The sequence below is a fragment of the Heterodontus francisci genome, chromosome 42 (genome assembly GCF_036365525.1).
Source record: "Heterodontus francisci isolate sHetFra1 chromosome 42, sHetFra1.hap1, whole genome shotgun sequence".
NCBI lineage: Eukaryota > Metazoa > Chordata > Chondrichthyes > Heterodontiformes > Heterodontidae > Heterodontus > Heterodontus francisci.
In genome coordinates this window covers 23,183,156-23,197,701 of record NC_090412.1, presented here as the reverse complement: position 1 = coordinate 23,197,701, position 14,546 = coordinate 23,183,156, and the positions used below count along the sequence as shown (strand labels likewise).

At 43.4% G+C, this 14,546-nt stretch overlaps 1 protein-coding gene across 1 annotated transcript in view; it reads left to right on the top strand.

Annotated features, from left to right (window-relative positions):
* The first annotated feature begins 565 nt into the window (after positions 1-565).
* opn4a (opsin 4a (melanopsin)) overlaps positions 566-14,546 on the top strand; it is a 59,487-nt gene continuing 45,506 nt past the window's right edge. Inside the window, exons 1-3 of the mRNA XM_068020347.1 lie at positions 566-703; positions 6,679-6,827; positions 11,082-11,215. Of these exons, the coding sequence (XP_067876448.1) occupies positions 566-703; positions 6,679-6,827; positions 11,082-11,215 (421 nt within the window). The remainder of the gene's footprint in view (positions 704-6,678; positions 6,828-11,081; positions 11,216-14,546) is intronic.

Genomic DNA, 14,546 nt, shown 5'->3' with positions numbered 1-14,546 from the left:
CTGAGAATTGTCGAGGAGCAGAGGATCGTGGAGAATTTGTCTGATCCCTGAAGGTAGCAGGACAGGTGGTCAAGAAGGCATATGGGATACTTTCCTATATTGGCCGAGGGCTAGAGTATAAGAGCAGGGACTCTACGACTCTATGGCTCTAACTCACTGTCTGAAAAACACTTGGATGTGCACTGTCTCTGAGTGCGGGAACCAGCATTGTGTCCAGCCCAGAGTCACTATTAACTTCTCCCCATCAGACTGTCATTGATCAGATGCTCTGAATATTTGACTGCACACGCTGCAGTTTAAAAGCTCACTTCATCTCCAAACACCTTCGGGAGCACTTTCCTTTTCTGCATTGACGTAGCCCCCATTAGCGTCCACGTGTTTCCAGTGGTTTTTAAAGGGACAGCCGCCTCTCACTGTTCACTCTGGCTCTGCCCTGCCTCCCTCCTCAGCCAGAGAACTTTATATAAATAATCAGCCGACAGCTTCACTCCCCAGGACCCTTCCTCCTCCTCCTGCAGCGCGTTGCTTTCACGGGTGTTGTGTCGAAGCAGCCAACTCCTGGAGGATGAGTGGTCTCACCTTCAGAAGACTGATCCCATGTCAACAGGACTCCAACTGCACCAGGTCTGGAGGATCCCTGACTGGCTGGAATGAGTCTGGGAGCACTCTTGGACTGGGCGAGCTGCCCCAGCTCAAAACCACGGTAGGAATCGCGCCCTCAATTCACTCCATCTCCATCTATTTCCTGATGAAATTAACTTTTCTCATCTCTTTTTTTCCTATTCCGCGTCTTTTCAATGTGATAATGATTGGATCATATGTTTTGCACAGATTCTTCTGTTCGAAGCAAGACGTATCATAGATAAGACCTACCTGTATAATTTCATAAGATATTGTCTGTATAATTTCATCATGTCCACCTTTCTCTCAGTCACTGTCACCTCTTCTGTGTCTCCTCCTGCCTCTTTTGGCAGTTGCTGTCAGTGATTTTAAACAGATTTGACTTTTATCCCCCCAGCTTTTGTTAGTTTGCTTCCGTGGAAACTGCGGGCAGTTTTTAAAATCTGAATTTGGTGTTTTTCTTCCGCTTCGCCACCTGTCACTCCATCCAAACAAACAGCAACTGCAAATGTTAGAAAGCAGAATGAAAACAGAAAATGCTGGAAGTGTAAGATAGTTCATTGATCTTTTCTGTTTGCAGATGCTGTACTTTCAGCATTTCCTTAATTATTCCCTATAGATACACCTCTGTCCAGCTAGCAATCTTCATACAGCTTTTAATACTTTTTAATCTAACATTTCTGTTCATCCGCCTGTTACTACTGAATAGTTGAAACATTTGCATTGATTCATTTGTTCAGTTCCTGTAGTTGTGTTTCGTCTTTTTCGTTTTCAGGTTTTTTTTGATTCAGCAGTCATTTCGCCTGTCTTTGTCTTTGCGAGTCTTTCAGTCTTCACTCTGTCTCATTTCAATTTCTATTCTCTCTCCACCCGTGTGTCCCTCTCCATCTTTAAGTCCATGTGCCACACACTAATCGACATCTCTTGGAACATGTTTCCCCCACCTTAACTCAGCCACTGAAGGTGCAGTCGCCTAGTAGTGATTTATATTGTAAATCTCATACCGACTATCTTCATTCACTTCGTTGAAATTGATTGCATGCCACTTCTGTCTCAGACCCGATCGGTGAAATGCCTCCTGGTTTTCCGAGTGTCACACTGCAAAAGCACACACATCGTCAGAGTGTCGAGAGCAGGGAAGAGATTAGGCAAACTCCCGTCTTGATGTCGACCAAGAGGAGAGTTAAGGCACTGTCTCACTAACATATAAAATAATAAATGGAATAAATAGGATAAAGCGAGAATATTTTTACCATTGAAGTTTAAAGACAGGACCAGAAACCAGAAATTTAAAGTAAAATAGATCTTACAAAGAACTTTATCTTAATTTAAGAAGTGATAAATATGTTGAATAATTGAACAGATAGGAATAGAGGAGCAAAATATTAGGGGGATTTGAAATACAGCAGGAATGATAACATGGGAGAGTTAGGGTATTAGAGAGACGGGCTTCAATGGGGGAGTTATAGTATTCAAGGGATGGGCTGTGATGGCCTGAATGGTCATTTCTCCTTTCTGACATTTTTATGTTCCCATGTTCAGTCTTTATTTGAATTCAGTGTCTGAATTATATTTGCTTGTTTCTATGTCTGGTTAACATCTGCTTTCCATTGTGAATTTATAGACTTTATATTTTCATTCTTTATTTAACAGCTAATTCCAATCTAGTGTGTAAGGCTGTTTGTATTCAGTTATTTCTAGTTTTCATTGGGTAATTCCCAGATTTGGACATCAACCCTAATCAACCGTGACAGATTTTCACCCCTAAAATTGGCAGACTTATCAACCCATGCGAAGTCATGGAAACTTCTGATTTCTGTGCCGTATGTTTAGTTCAGTTGGTAGCACTCACCTCTGAATTAGAAGCTTGTTGGTTCTAAGCTCTGCTCTAAAACTTGTGCACACAACCTTGGCTGACACTTTCGCGGAGTACTGAGAGAGATGAAAGCGATGCCTTTCAGATGATATAGTCAATGGTTTGCTCAGTTAGAAATAAAAGACATGATTATATTAAATTGTAGGGAATTCTTCTGGTGCCCTGGCCAACAAAAGCTTGCATTTATATGGCGCTTTCAATGTAGTAGAATGTCCCAATTTGGCACTGAGCCACATAAGGAGATTTTGGGGTAGCTGATCAAAAGCTTCGTTAAAGGGGTAGGTTTTTGAGGAGAATTTTAAAGGAAGTGGAGAGCCTTAAGAAGGGAAATATTAGAATCTAAAGCCTAGACAGTTAAAGGTGCAGCCACCAATAATGAGGCAAAAGAAACAGGGATGCACAAGAGGTCAGAATAGGAGCAACGTAGAGATCTTGGCGGGCTGTCGGGCTGGAGAATACAAAGATATGGAGAGGTGAAGCTACGGGGAGATTTGAACACAAAATGAGAATTTTAATTTCGAGGTGTTGCTGCACCAGAAGCCAATGTTGGTTAGTGAGCACGTGGTGCTCAGTGAGGACTTGGAGTGAGTTAGAATGTGGGCAGCAGGGTTTTGGATGAGCTGAAGTTTATGGAGGGTAGAATATGGGAGGCTGGCCAGGAGAGCATTGGAATCGTCAAGTCCAGTGGAAACAAATGCATTGATGAGATAAGCTTCCCCTATCAGAAAATGGAAGCACATGGTATTAAAGGGATCATGCCTAACATGTGCATTTAATTGGCTAAAGGATAGAAGGCAGAGAGAAGTGGTAAATGGATGTTTTTCTGACTGGAGTAAAGTATGCTTTGGGGTCCCCCAGGGGTCAGGATTAGGACCATTGCCTTATAAATTACTTGGACCTGATTATGAGTCCAATTTTAAAGGTTGCAGATGATACAAACTTAGCAATGTAGTAAATAGTGAGCAGGATAATAGCAGACTTCAGGACAACATAGGTTGGTGAAATGGGCAGATACATGGCAGAAGCAGTTTAATGTGGAGAAGTGTGAAATGATGTACTTTGGGAGAAACAACATGGAGAGGCAGTATAATCTAAATATTTTGAGTGTGGTGCGTCTAGATAAATGCTTGAAGCTGGCAGGGCAAGTTGCAAAGGGAAGGAAGTATGCTGAACATTTATAAATCATTGGTTAAGCCTCAGCTGCAGCATTGTGTGCAATTCTTGGCACCACACTTTAGGAAGAATGTCAAGGCCTTGGAGAGGGTACAGAGGAGATTTACCAGGATGATACCGGGAGAGATTGGAAAAACTGGGATTGTTCTCCTTGGAGCAGAGAGGTAAAGGGGAGACCTAACAGAGGCAATAAAATCATGCCAGGTTTTGAGAGAGCAAGTCGGGAGAAATTGTTTCCTCTGGCAAGTGGGTTGTTAACCAAAGGTCATAGATTTAAAATAATTGGCAGAAGAACTAGAGCCTAAATGAGGAGAAATGATTTCACACAGAGGGTTGTGTAATGAGATTCCATAAGAACTTTCAAAAGGCAACTGGATAATTAATTTATAGGGTAATGGGGGAAAAGCTGGGTGAGGGACTAAACTTGATAGCTCTTTCAAAGAACTGGCACAGGCATAACAAACTGAATGGTCTCCTTATATGCTCTACGATACTCTGACACTATGACTTAAGAAGATAAGAAATAGGAGCAGGAGTAGACCATACGCCCCCTCAAGCCAGGATTCTATCTTTGGGATTCTATCATAACTCACACCAACTCTAGCCTCCTGTGCAGCCCTGATTGCCTTCACTCCAGCTTTGGTGCATGTGTTTAGGCCCTAAGCTCTTGAATTCCCTCCCTAAACCTCTCTTTACGTCTCTCTACACCTTTGAGATACTCCTTAAAACCTGCATCACCTGTTCTAATATCTCCATCTGTGGCTCGGAGTCAGATTTTGTCTGACGCTCCTCTGAAGAGCCTTGGGATATTTTAATATATTAAAGGAGCTACATAAGTGCAAGATGTTGTTGTAACAAAAGAATGGATGAAGGTTTCAGCAGCCGACGGGCTGAGGTAGGGGCGAAGAAGGGCGATGCGACAGAGGTGGAAGTAGGTGGTTTTGGTGATAAGACAATATGGGGTCTGAAGCTCAGCTCAGGGTCAAATAGAATTGCCTAGTTCAGCCTCAGACAGGGGCCAAGAGCTGGATAAAATTGATGGCGAGGGATGGAGCTTATGGCTGGGACTGAAGACAACCATTTCCGCCTGCCCGATGTTTAGTTGGAGGAAATTTAGGCTCATCCAATACTGGATGTCGTACGGACTGTGGGACAAGTCAGAGGCAGTAGGAGGGGCGTGAGAGGCAGTAGCAAGGTAGAGCTGGGTGTTGAATCTGATGTTTAAAATTTTGGATGATGTTGCCGAGAGGTAGCATGTAGATGAGAAATAGGATGGGGCCAAGGATTGGTACTTGGGGGATCTCCAGAGGCAATGGTGTGGGAACAGAAAGAGAAACCATTGCGGAAGATTCTCAGGTTTCAACTTGATTAATAAGAATGAAACCAGGTGAAAGCAAGTCTCACTCAGCTGGACAACGGAGGAGAGGTATTGGAGGAAGATGGTGTGGTCAACTGTGTAAAAGACTGCAGATAGGTCAAGAAGAATGAGGATGAATAATTTACCATGGTCACAGTGAGATAGAATGCCATTCATGACTTTGAGGAGGGCTATTCCAGTACTGTGGCATGGGCAGAAATCTTTTTGGAGAGGTACAACCATGGAGTTCCTGGAAAGATGGCTACACATTTGGGAGGTGACAACACATTCAAGGACTTTGGAGAGGAAAGGGAGGTTGGAGGTGAGATGGTCGTTTGCAGGGGCAGAAGGGTCAAGGATGAGTTTTTTGAGAATGGGGATAATGATGACAAATTTGAAAAGGAAAGGGACAATATCACAGGAGAGGGAACCGTTACCAATATCAGCTAGCGTAGGGGCCAACAAGGGAAGTTGAGTTGTTAGCAGGTTAGTAGGTATAGGGTCGAGGGAGCAGGGGTGGGTCTCATGGACAAAATGAGCTTGGAGAGGGCATGAGGAGAGAATGAAGAGGAACTAGAGAAAGATGTGAGTTCAGGGCTAGAACGGGTGGGGGATGGGCTAGAGGAAGGATGTGAAGTGGAAGAGGCAGCTGAATGAATGGTCTCAATCTTAGCGACAAAGAAGTCCATGAACTCCTTGCACTTGTTGGTGAAGGAGACTGTTATTGATGAAGAAAAGGTGAATGTTATCTTTGCATTCTAGGATGTTACTAGAGTGATGAGCAGTTTTGTCAGAGGAGAACAGAACCTGACAGTGGTTGGTGTATAACAATGAATGTTAAACCAGATATGTGCCATATATGTTTAAGTCTGCATGGATGTGAGGGAGTGAAAATGGGGGTCATGCTAGCAGAAACAACCAGGGTGGGAGAGAGTAGGATGTTACCTTGGACAAGAGTATCAAAGGTGGAGTTGTGGGTGTGATTGGGCAGGTCGATATCTACAGAAGTAGCATGGCAAATAAAGGGACAGAAGCTAGATCGTTGAGTGTTGGAAAGTCCCATTGGAAGTGACTTGGGGGAGAGTATTTTCCAGGGGCAGATGCAGAAGGAGATCGGTTTGGGAGGGGGAAAGGAGATGTTAGTGAAGAGATACAAGGAAGTGATCAGAAATGGCCTTATCTGTGATTGAGACAATAGGAAGATAGATAGGCCATGTGAGATGTCAAGGTCGAGAAGAGACAGTCTCCGATGTGGTCTGTGTTGTTTAGTATTACTTACCTTTCAGTACTAGCATAAAAATTAGGATTAAAATATCTGTATACATTCAAAGTAGGAAAGTATGTTTTCAAATAAACTGTAAAATAGACAAAATAGATCTAAATGCAGAAGCCGTGATAACTTTTTTTGTAATAAATTTATTTTCGCATAGAGAATATAATTTTTCATTTTTGTCTTAAAAATAGAAACTGGAAAATTACCAAGAAGCTATGAACTAAAAGTGAAGAACTTCCTTTGTACTTTTAGGCGCTGTCTTGAAGGGATCCCTGTTTCTCCAGCACTGACAGACTTCTCCCTTCCTCCATCAGAGCTTTGAACTCCCTATATTGTTGGAGTGTGTGCATGATTTCTTCTCTCTTTCTCCATTTACAGGAGGTGGCGGTGACTGATGCCCATTACCATCATGCCTTTCCTACAGTGAATGTACCGGATCATGCTCACTACACCATAGGGGCAGTCATTCTAGCAGTGGGCATCACTGGCATGTTGGGCAACTTTCTGGTCATCTATGCATTTTGCAGGTATATGCATGCATCTCCCCAAGGCCCATGTTCTTCCGCTCTGCGCTTGCAATCTCCCCAACGTGCTCTGGATGCAGGCGAGGCTCTCCATTGCCTGAATGTACTCGAAAATAATGTGTCCACTTGGATATGGAGATGCGAGGTTTCTATGCCAGTTGGGCTGAGTCTTATTACAAGAAATCTTCCCCAGTAGTTCAATGGTTAAAGGCACTGCTTGTTGTGATACTGAACAGTGCAGACCTCAAAAGAAGCTGGTTCAATCCCTGACACAAAAACAAGAAATGCTGGATTCACTCAGCAGGTCTGGCAGCATCTGTGGAAAGAGAAGCAGAGTTAACGTTTCGGTTTCGGTTCCGAAGAAGGGTCACTGACCCGAAACGTTAACTCTGCTTCTCTTTCCACAGATGCTGCCAGACCTGCTGAGTGAATCCAGCATTTCTTGTTTTTGTTTCAGATTTCCAGCATCCGCAGTATTTTGCTTTTATTTTGGTTCAATCCCTGGTCTGTGCTGAGTTAGCTGATCTGAGCCACAGATGCAACAAGAACATTAGAAATAGGAGCAGCAGTTGTCGACATGATCCCTCAAGCCTGCTCCGCCATTCAATAAGATCATAGCTGAATTTTTACTTCAACTCCACTTTCTGGCACTATCCGCACATCCCTTGATTCCCTCTGTGCCCAAGAATCTATTGATCTCTGTCTTGAATATATTGAGCATCCACAGCCCCCTGGGGTAATGAATTTCAAAGATTCAGAATTCTCTGAGTCAAGACATCTCTCCTCAGCTCAGTCCTAAATGGCTGACCCTGCCAAGCCTTCTAAAAAAATGAATACATTTCATCGAGATCTCCTCTCACTCTTCTAAACTCCAGAGAATATAGACCCATTCTAATCAATCTCCCCTTCATAGGACAGGAATCAGTCTAGTGAACTTTTTTGCACCCCCTCTGAGGCAAATATATCCTGCCCTGGGTACGGAGACCAAAAATGTTCACAGTACACCAGGTATGGTCTCACCAACCCCTACAATAATTGCAGCAAAACTTCCTTACTCTTGTACTCCAAGCACTTTGCAATAAAGGCTAACATATTAATTACCTTCCTAACTGCTTGCTCTACCTGCACATTTTGTTTCTGTGATGTCATGTACAAGGACATTCAGATCTCTCTGAATAGCAACATTTACCTGTCACTCACCTTTTAAAACTATTCTGCTTTTCCATTCTATCTACCAAAGTGGATAATTTCACACTCCCCCACGTTATACTTCATCTGACACCTTCTTGCCCAATTACTTAAAGGGTCCCTAGCCCTCTCCAGCCTATTTGCATCCTCCTCACAGTTTACTTTTCCTCCTAGCTTTAGTGGGAAAGGGCTGGGTGGATGGTGCAATGATTGACCTTAATATCTGAGAACTATGGAGTGAGTCACTGCTTAGACCTCAGCTGCGGTTTTGTGCCCATTTGTGGGCACCACACTTAGGCAGGATGTCAAAGACTTGGAGAGGGTGCAGAGGAGGTTTACTAAAATGGTACCAGGGTGAGAGACATCACTTACGGGCAGAGACTAGATAAGTGGCTACTGCTTAAAGAAGATTAAGGGGAGATTTAATAGACGCGTTTGAAATCATGAATAATTTCAAAAGTGTAAGTAAAGAAAAACTGTTTCCACTGGCAGGAGGATCGGTAACCTGAGGACACAGATTTAAGAAGTTGCTAAAAGAGCCAGAGATGAGATGAGGAGAATTTTTTTATGTAACGAGTTGTTGTGGTTGGACTGCACTGTCCGAAAGGATGGTGGATGTTGATTCAATAACTTTCAAAAGGGAATTGGATAAATACTTGAGGTGGAGAAAATAGCAGGGCTATGGGAAAGAGCAGGGGAGTGGGACTACATGGATCGCTTTTTCAAAGAGCTGGCACAGACATGATGGGCTGAATGGCCTCCATCTGTACTGTAAGAAACTATGGAAAGAATCAGGCAGGATCTCTATTCCTGATTGCAGAACAATGACTAACATTGGCAAGTATGTGAGCGGTAAGTACATTGGATGAAGGACACTCACTGTCAAGTAGCTTGTCACCAACACTCCACCTGGGTCCAAGGGAAAAATGGCCACCTGTTCTTTAGAAGTCCAGCTGAAGCATCTAGTGCAAGATGCCAGCAAGGTTCCAAGAAGCAGCTGAGGAGCCAAAGTAAATCAGGAAAGAGTGGTTCGGTGATGGCAAAAGTGAATGTTAAAGGGGTGATGGTGGTGGGGTTTAGGGGAAGCTGAGGGATGGAAAGACCACCAAAAATACAAGATAAAGTAGCAGATAATACAATGAACCTCGTTTTCAGCAGAGTGGATTCAGGAAGGAGAAAGCATAAATAGATCAGCAAATCAGAAGCTCAGGAGCCATAGAGGAAAGCTCAGAGGAGTAATGATGATCGTGGTTAGAGTCATAGAGAGATACAGCACTGAAACAGGCCCTTCGGCCCACCGAGTCTGTGTCGACCATCAACCACCCATTTATACTAATCCAACATTAATCCCATATTCCCTACCACATCCCCACCTTCCCTCAATTCTCCTACCACCTACCTACACTAGGGGCAATTTACAATGGCCAATGTACCTATCAACCTGCAAGTCGTTAGCTGTGGGAGGAAACCAGAGCACCCGGCGGAAACCCACACGGTCACAGGGAGAACTTGCAAACTCCACACAGGCAGTACCCAGAATCGAACCCGGGTCGCTGGAGCTATGAGGCTGCGGGGCTGACCGTAGGTTGGTCAGTAAAATAGCAGAAGGCAGGAAAAGCTGTGAAGGAGAGAATGAAAGGTTGGTAGGTTAGAGATTTCAGCTTTTTGCTGGAACCCACGCAGGAGTGTGAGCCTTTGGAACAGCTTTCTCAGATATGGAGGCAGTACGCACCTCTGAGTCAGAGGTTGTGGGTTCAAGCCTCATCCAGAGAACTGAGCACCTAATCTAGGCTGACATGCGCCAGTGCAGTACTAAGGGAGCACTGGACTGTTAGGGGTAGCATCAGTCAGATGAGGTGCTAAACTGATGCACCATCTGCCCTCTCAGATGGATGTAAAAGATGCCCGGCACTTATTGAAGAAGAACAAGGAAGTTCTCCCCTTTCTTTATCCATTACCTAACATCACTACAAACAGATTCACTGTTCACTGCTGATTGTGGGAGCTTGCTGTGTACAAATTGGCTGCTGTGTTTCCTATATTACAACAGTGACGACACTGCAAAAGTACTTCATTTGGGACATCCTGAGGTCGGGAAAGCTGCTATATAAATGCAAGTCTTTTTTTTAAATTCTTGGCTGGACTTGGGCTTTGTGGGCTCGTTAGGAGCTGTTGAGGCTAAAGAAGATGGAAACCAAACTTCTCTGAGGCAGCTTTAGTACTGAAGGATGTGTTGGGAGTTTAGTTTGAGATGAGGGATTGTGAGGCTGAGTATGTCAATAGATGAAGACACCATCAAAGGGAGGAGGTGAGATCTATTGATGGACTTGCCAACTGCACAAGGCTGGTTTTGAAGAAGACAGGATTATTTCACTGATTGAAGGGCACAGCAGAGGAATCAAGATGTGTCACAGGCCTTCAGTCTGCACTAAGTTTAGTTCTTAAAGCCATTTAGCAATGATAGCTGAAAGATTTGCACCAGTACTCATTGGGAGGTTTGTAGCTTTTGGGCTGAAATAGTAAGTCATAGAGAGATATAGCACTGAAACAGGCCCTTTGGCCCTCTGAGTCTGTGTTGACCAACAACCACCCTACTAACCCTACATTAATCCCATATTCCCTACCACATTCCCACCTACCTACACTAGGGGCAATTTACAATGGCCAATTTACCTATCAACCTACAAGTCTTTGGCTGTGGGAGGAAACTGGAGCACCCGGCAGAAACCCACACGGTCACAGGGAGAACTTGTAAACTCCACACAGGCAGTACCCAGAACCAAACGCGGGTCACTGGAGCTGCGAGGCTGCGGTGCTAACCATTGCACCACTGTGCCATCCATGATGATTGTGACCAATTAGAGAAAGTAATGGAGCTGGAAATGTGGGGAAGAAAATTCATTCATACCATCAATGCTGTAAAATGCTGGGTTTATCACCTCGTTTTTCGCTTAATAGTCGCTAAATTGAAAACAAAACAAAGCAAGACAGGTCTGTCTAACGGTTTGAAAGATAATGTTGTTCATTTTTCTTTTTTAAACTCTCACCGTCCCCTTTCTTTTCCCACAGAAGCAAGAGTCTGCGAAGTCCTTCCAATACTTTCATTATAAATCTGGCCATCAGTGATTTCCTTATGTCTGTCACACAGGCTCCAATCTTCTTCGCCGCAAGTTTGCACAAACGCTGGATTTTTGGCGAGAAAGGTGAATTTCATCTTTCTTTCTCTCTTGCAGTTCTGGTTGTCCTGGGGGTCCTTAATGCCTGTCCAGTCTCTGCTGCATACACAGACAGTATCTTCCATTAAGTAAATGCTGAGGCTGTGGACACCAGGACATTGTGAGGATGTATCTGCTGTTGGAGAGTTTTGATATTTTAATGATTGTTTCTTTGGGTTAATTGATGCAATGTCAGAATCCTTGTTTAAAAAAAATGCATTTGCATTGTGCCTTATCACATTCCCAGAGCACCTCACAACTAAAAAGCAATTAATTACTTTTGAACTGTTGTCATGGTTTGTGCACATCAAGATTCCACAAACAGCAAATGAGTTTAATAACCAGTTCATCTGCATTTGACTCCATGGTTTTAGCTGAAGGTCAGGGCACCAAGATAGCTCCATGTTCTGCTTCAAATAGCGCCATGAGAACATTTACATCCACCTGAACAGGCAGACAGGGCCTGAGTTTCATGTCTCATTTGAAAAACAGGACCTCTCACCATGCAGAACTCCCTCAGCAGGTGCCAGGAGGTTACATGGCTGTGATACCACGGTAGTGTAACAGTAGGGGACAGGCATTGAACAGGGTTGATGGGATTGTGGCTGCATGGCACTCTGGGTTTCAGGGGTGATGATTATTTAGTGCTCTCAGTTATACAGTGACACATTCTACAGTTGGTTTGTTTTGGGTCATTATCTTTGTTTCCTCAAGGGAGGAATCTCAGTGTGAGCTGAATAGCAGAAATCAGGAGCTTAAGAGGCAGGAATCCCATGCAAAAGCTTGCATTAACATGCGACACTCATAGAATGACATAACATTTTACAGCACAGAAATAGGCCATTTGACTCAATTGGTCTAGGCTAGTGTTTATGCTCCACATGAGCCTCCCACCTATCTTCATCGAACCCAGCAGAATATCCTTGTATTCCTTTCTCTCTCATACTTATCTCGCTTCTCCTTAAATGCATCTTTGTCATTTGCTACAACTACACAATGTGGTAGCAAGTTCCACATTCTAACCACTCTTTGAGAAAAGCAGCTTCTCCCTATCGTACATCTATATCCTCTCATTTTATCTCCCCTCACAATTGGAAATATCTTACAATCGGATGGAGTATAATGTGGGAAAATGTGAGGTTGTCCACTTTGGCAGGAAGAATAGAAAAGTTGAATATTGTTTACATGAAGAGAGACTACAGAAGGAATCTATGTGTCCTTGCACATGAATCATAAAAAGTTAGCATACAGGTACAGGAAATGATTAGGAAGGCATATAGAATGTTGGCATTTATTGCAAGGGGGGTAGAGTATAAAAGTAGGGAGGTCTTGCTACAACTGTACAGGGCATTGGTGAGACCACACCTAGAGTACTGCATACAGTTTTGGTCTCCTTATTTAAGGAGAAGTTTCACTAGGTTGATTCCTGGGATGAAGGGGTTGTTTTATAAGAAAAGGTTGAGCAGGTTGAGTTTAGAAGAATGAGAGGTGATCTTATTGAAACATGTTCAATTCTGAGGGGGCTTGACAGGGTAGATGCTGAGAGGATATTTCCCCTCATAGAACCAAAATAACAGGTCTCCCTTTTAAGACAGAGATAAGGAGGGGTTTCTGCTCTCAGAGTGTTGGTAACCTTTCGCTTCTCCAGAGAGCTGTGAAAGCTGGGTCATTGAATATATTCAAGGCTGAGTTAGACAGATTTTTGATTGACAACGGAGTCAAGAGTTATGGGGGACAGGCAGGAAAGTGGAGTTAAGGCTTTGGTCAGACCTGCCATGATCTTACTGAATGGCGAAGCAGTTTGGAGGGGCTGAATGGCCTACTCCTGCTCCTATTTCTTATGTTCATAGAATTCTGCATCACAGAAGACTCCCATTTGGCCATTGTACCCCTGTGCTGGCTTTTTGAAGAGTGAGCTACCTTATCAAACCCCTTCATCATTTAAAAAAATTTCTATCAGGCCAGCTCTCAATCTTCTCTCTTCCAGAGTCAAGAGCCCCAGCCTGTTCAGTCTTTTGTGGGGTGGGCAATAGATGCCAGGCTTGCCCACGATGCCCACATCTCAAATGAATAAAAAAATGTTGCCCATTTTTTTCTTGAAATTAATGTGCTATATCTCACTCACTATTTTGTCCTCTCCTAATCCTGAATCCTGTGCCATTCATCTTTCCCAGGCATTGAGACACGTAGACATTGCTGACCAGCGACCCTGCTCCCTCACTAGATCACAGGAGGCCTGTGATGACTCATTTGCCGGTTTAGCTCTGATTTTTTTTTTGAATTCTTAGGAAGTATTTACTTAACGACTGAGGGCGCCACTTTAGATTGTAAATTCAGAGAACACTTTAAAAGTTGTTCCCAATTGTTAAATCCTTGATCCGTTTGGCTAACTCCAGTGCAATCTCTGCACCGTCACACCGGGTTAGAATTAAAATGGAAACAAGCCGGAAGCTCCCACTCCGCATTTTCCAGCATTTAGCCTTTCGACTGCTGCTCAGGAAGCCGGATTGGGATTGGGATGCTGACTCTCTGTCTACTGATCGGTGATTTGGTTACAGAGAGCTGCTCTGCGGGGCCCCGACACTGCTGCTGGCAATTTTTTGAGATTGCGATCAGCCCCCCCACTCCCCACAAAATAGCGCTCATCACTTTTAAAGAGGTAAGTATCCCGTTAATGTTAAAGGCATAGCACATACAAATCAAATAAACAGCTGCAACATTACAATTACTGAATAGTTTATGAATTTTCCTACATCCAACTGCTGCATAAAATATAACAGCATGTTACATTTACATTAAGTAAAAGCATACACTGTATTCCTTAGGGGAGGCAGTGGCATAGTGGTAATGTCACCAGACTACTAATCCAAAGCCTAGATTAGTGATCTGGAGACATGGGTTCAAATCCACAGCAGATGGTGAAATTTGAATAGAATTAATAAATCTGGAATTTGAAAAAAAGCTAGTCTAATGGTGACCATGAAACCATTGTTGATTGTTGTAAAAACCCCATCTGGTTCACTAATGTCCTTTAAGGAAGGAAATCTGCCATCCTTACCTGGTCTGGCCTACATGTGACTCCAGATCCACAGCAATGTTGTTGACTCTTAACTGCCCTCTGAAATGGCCTAGCAAGCCACTCAGTTCAAGGGCAATTAGGGATAGGCAATAAATGCTGACCTAGTCAACGATGCCCACAAACGAGTAAAGAAAAGTAGATTTTAAAGTGTAGATCAATTTATAATCATTTTTTTATGATGATGTTCATTTAATTTGTCTCTACTTCCTTAAACTAAAATGGTAAAATAATGAATTTGAT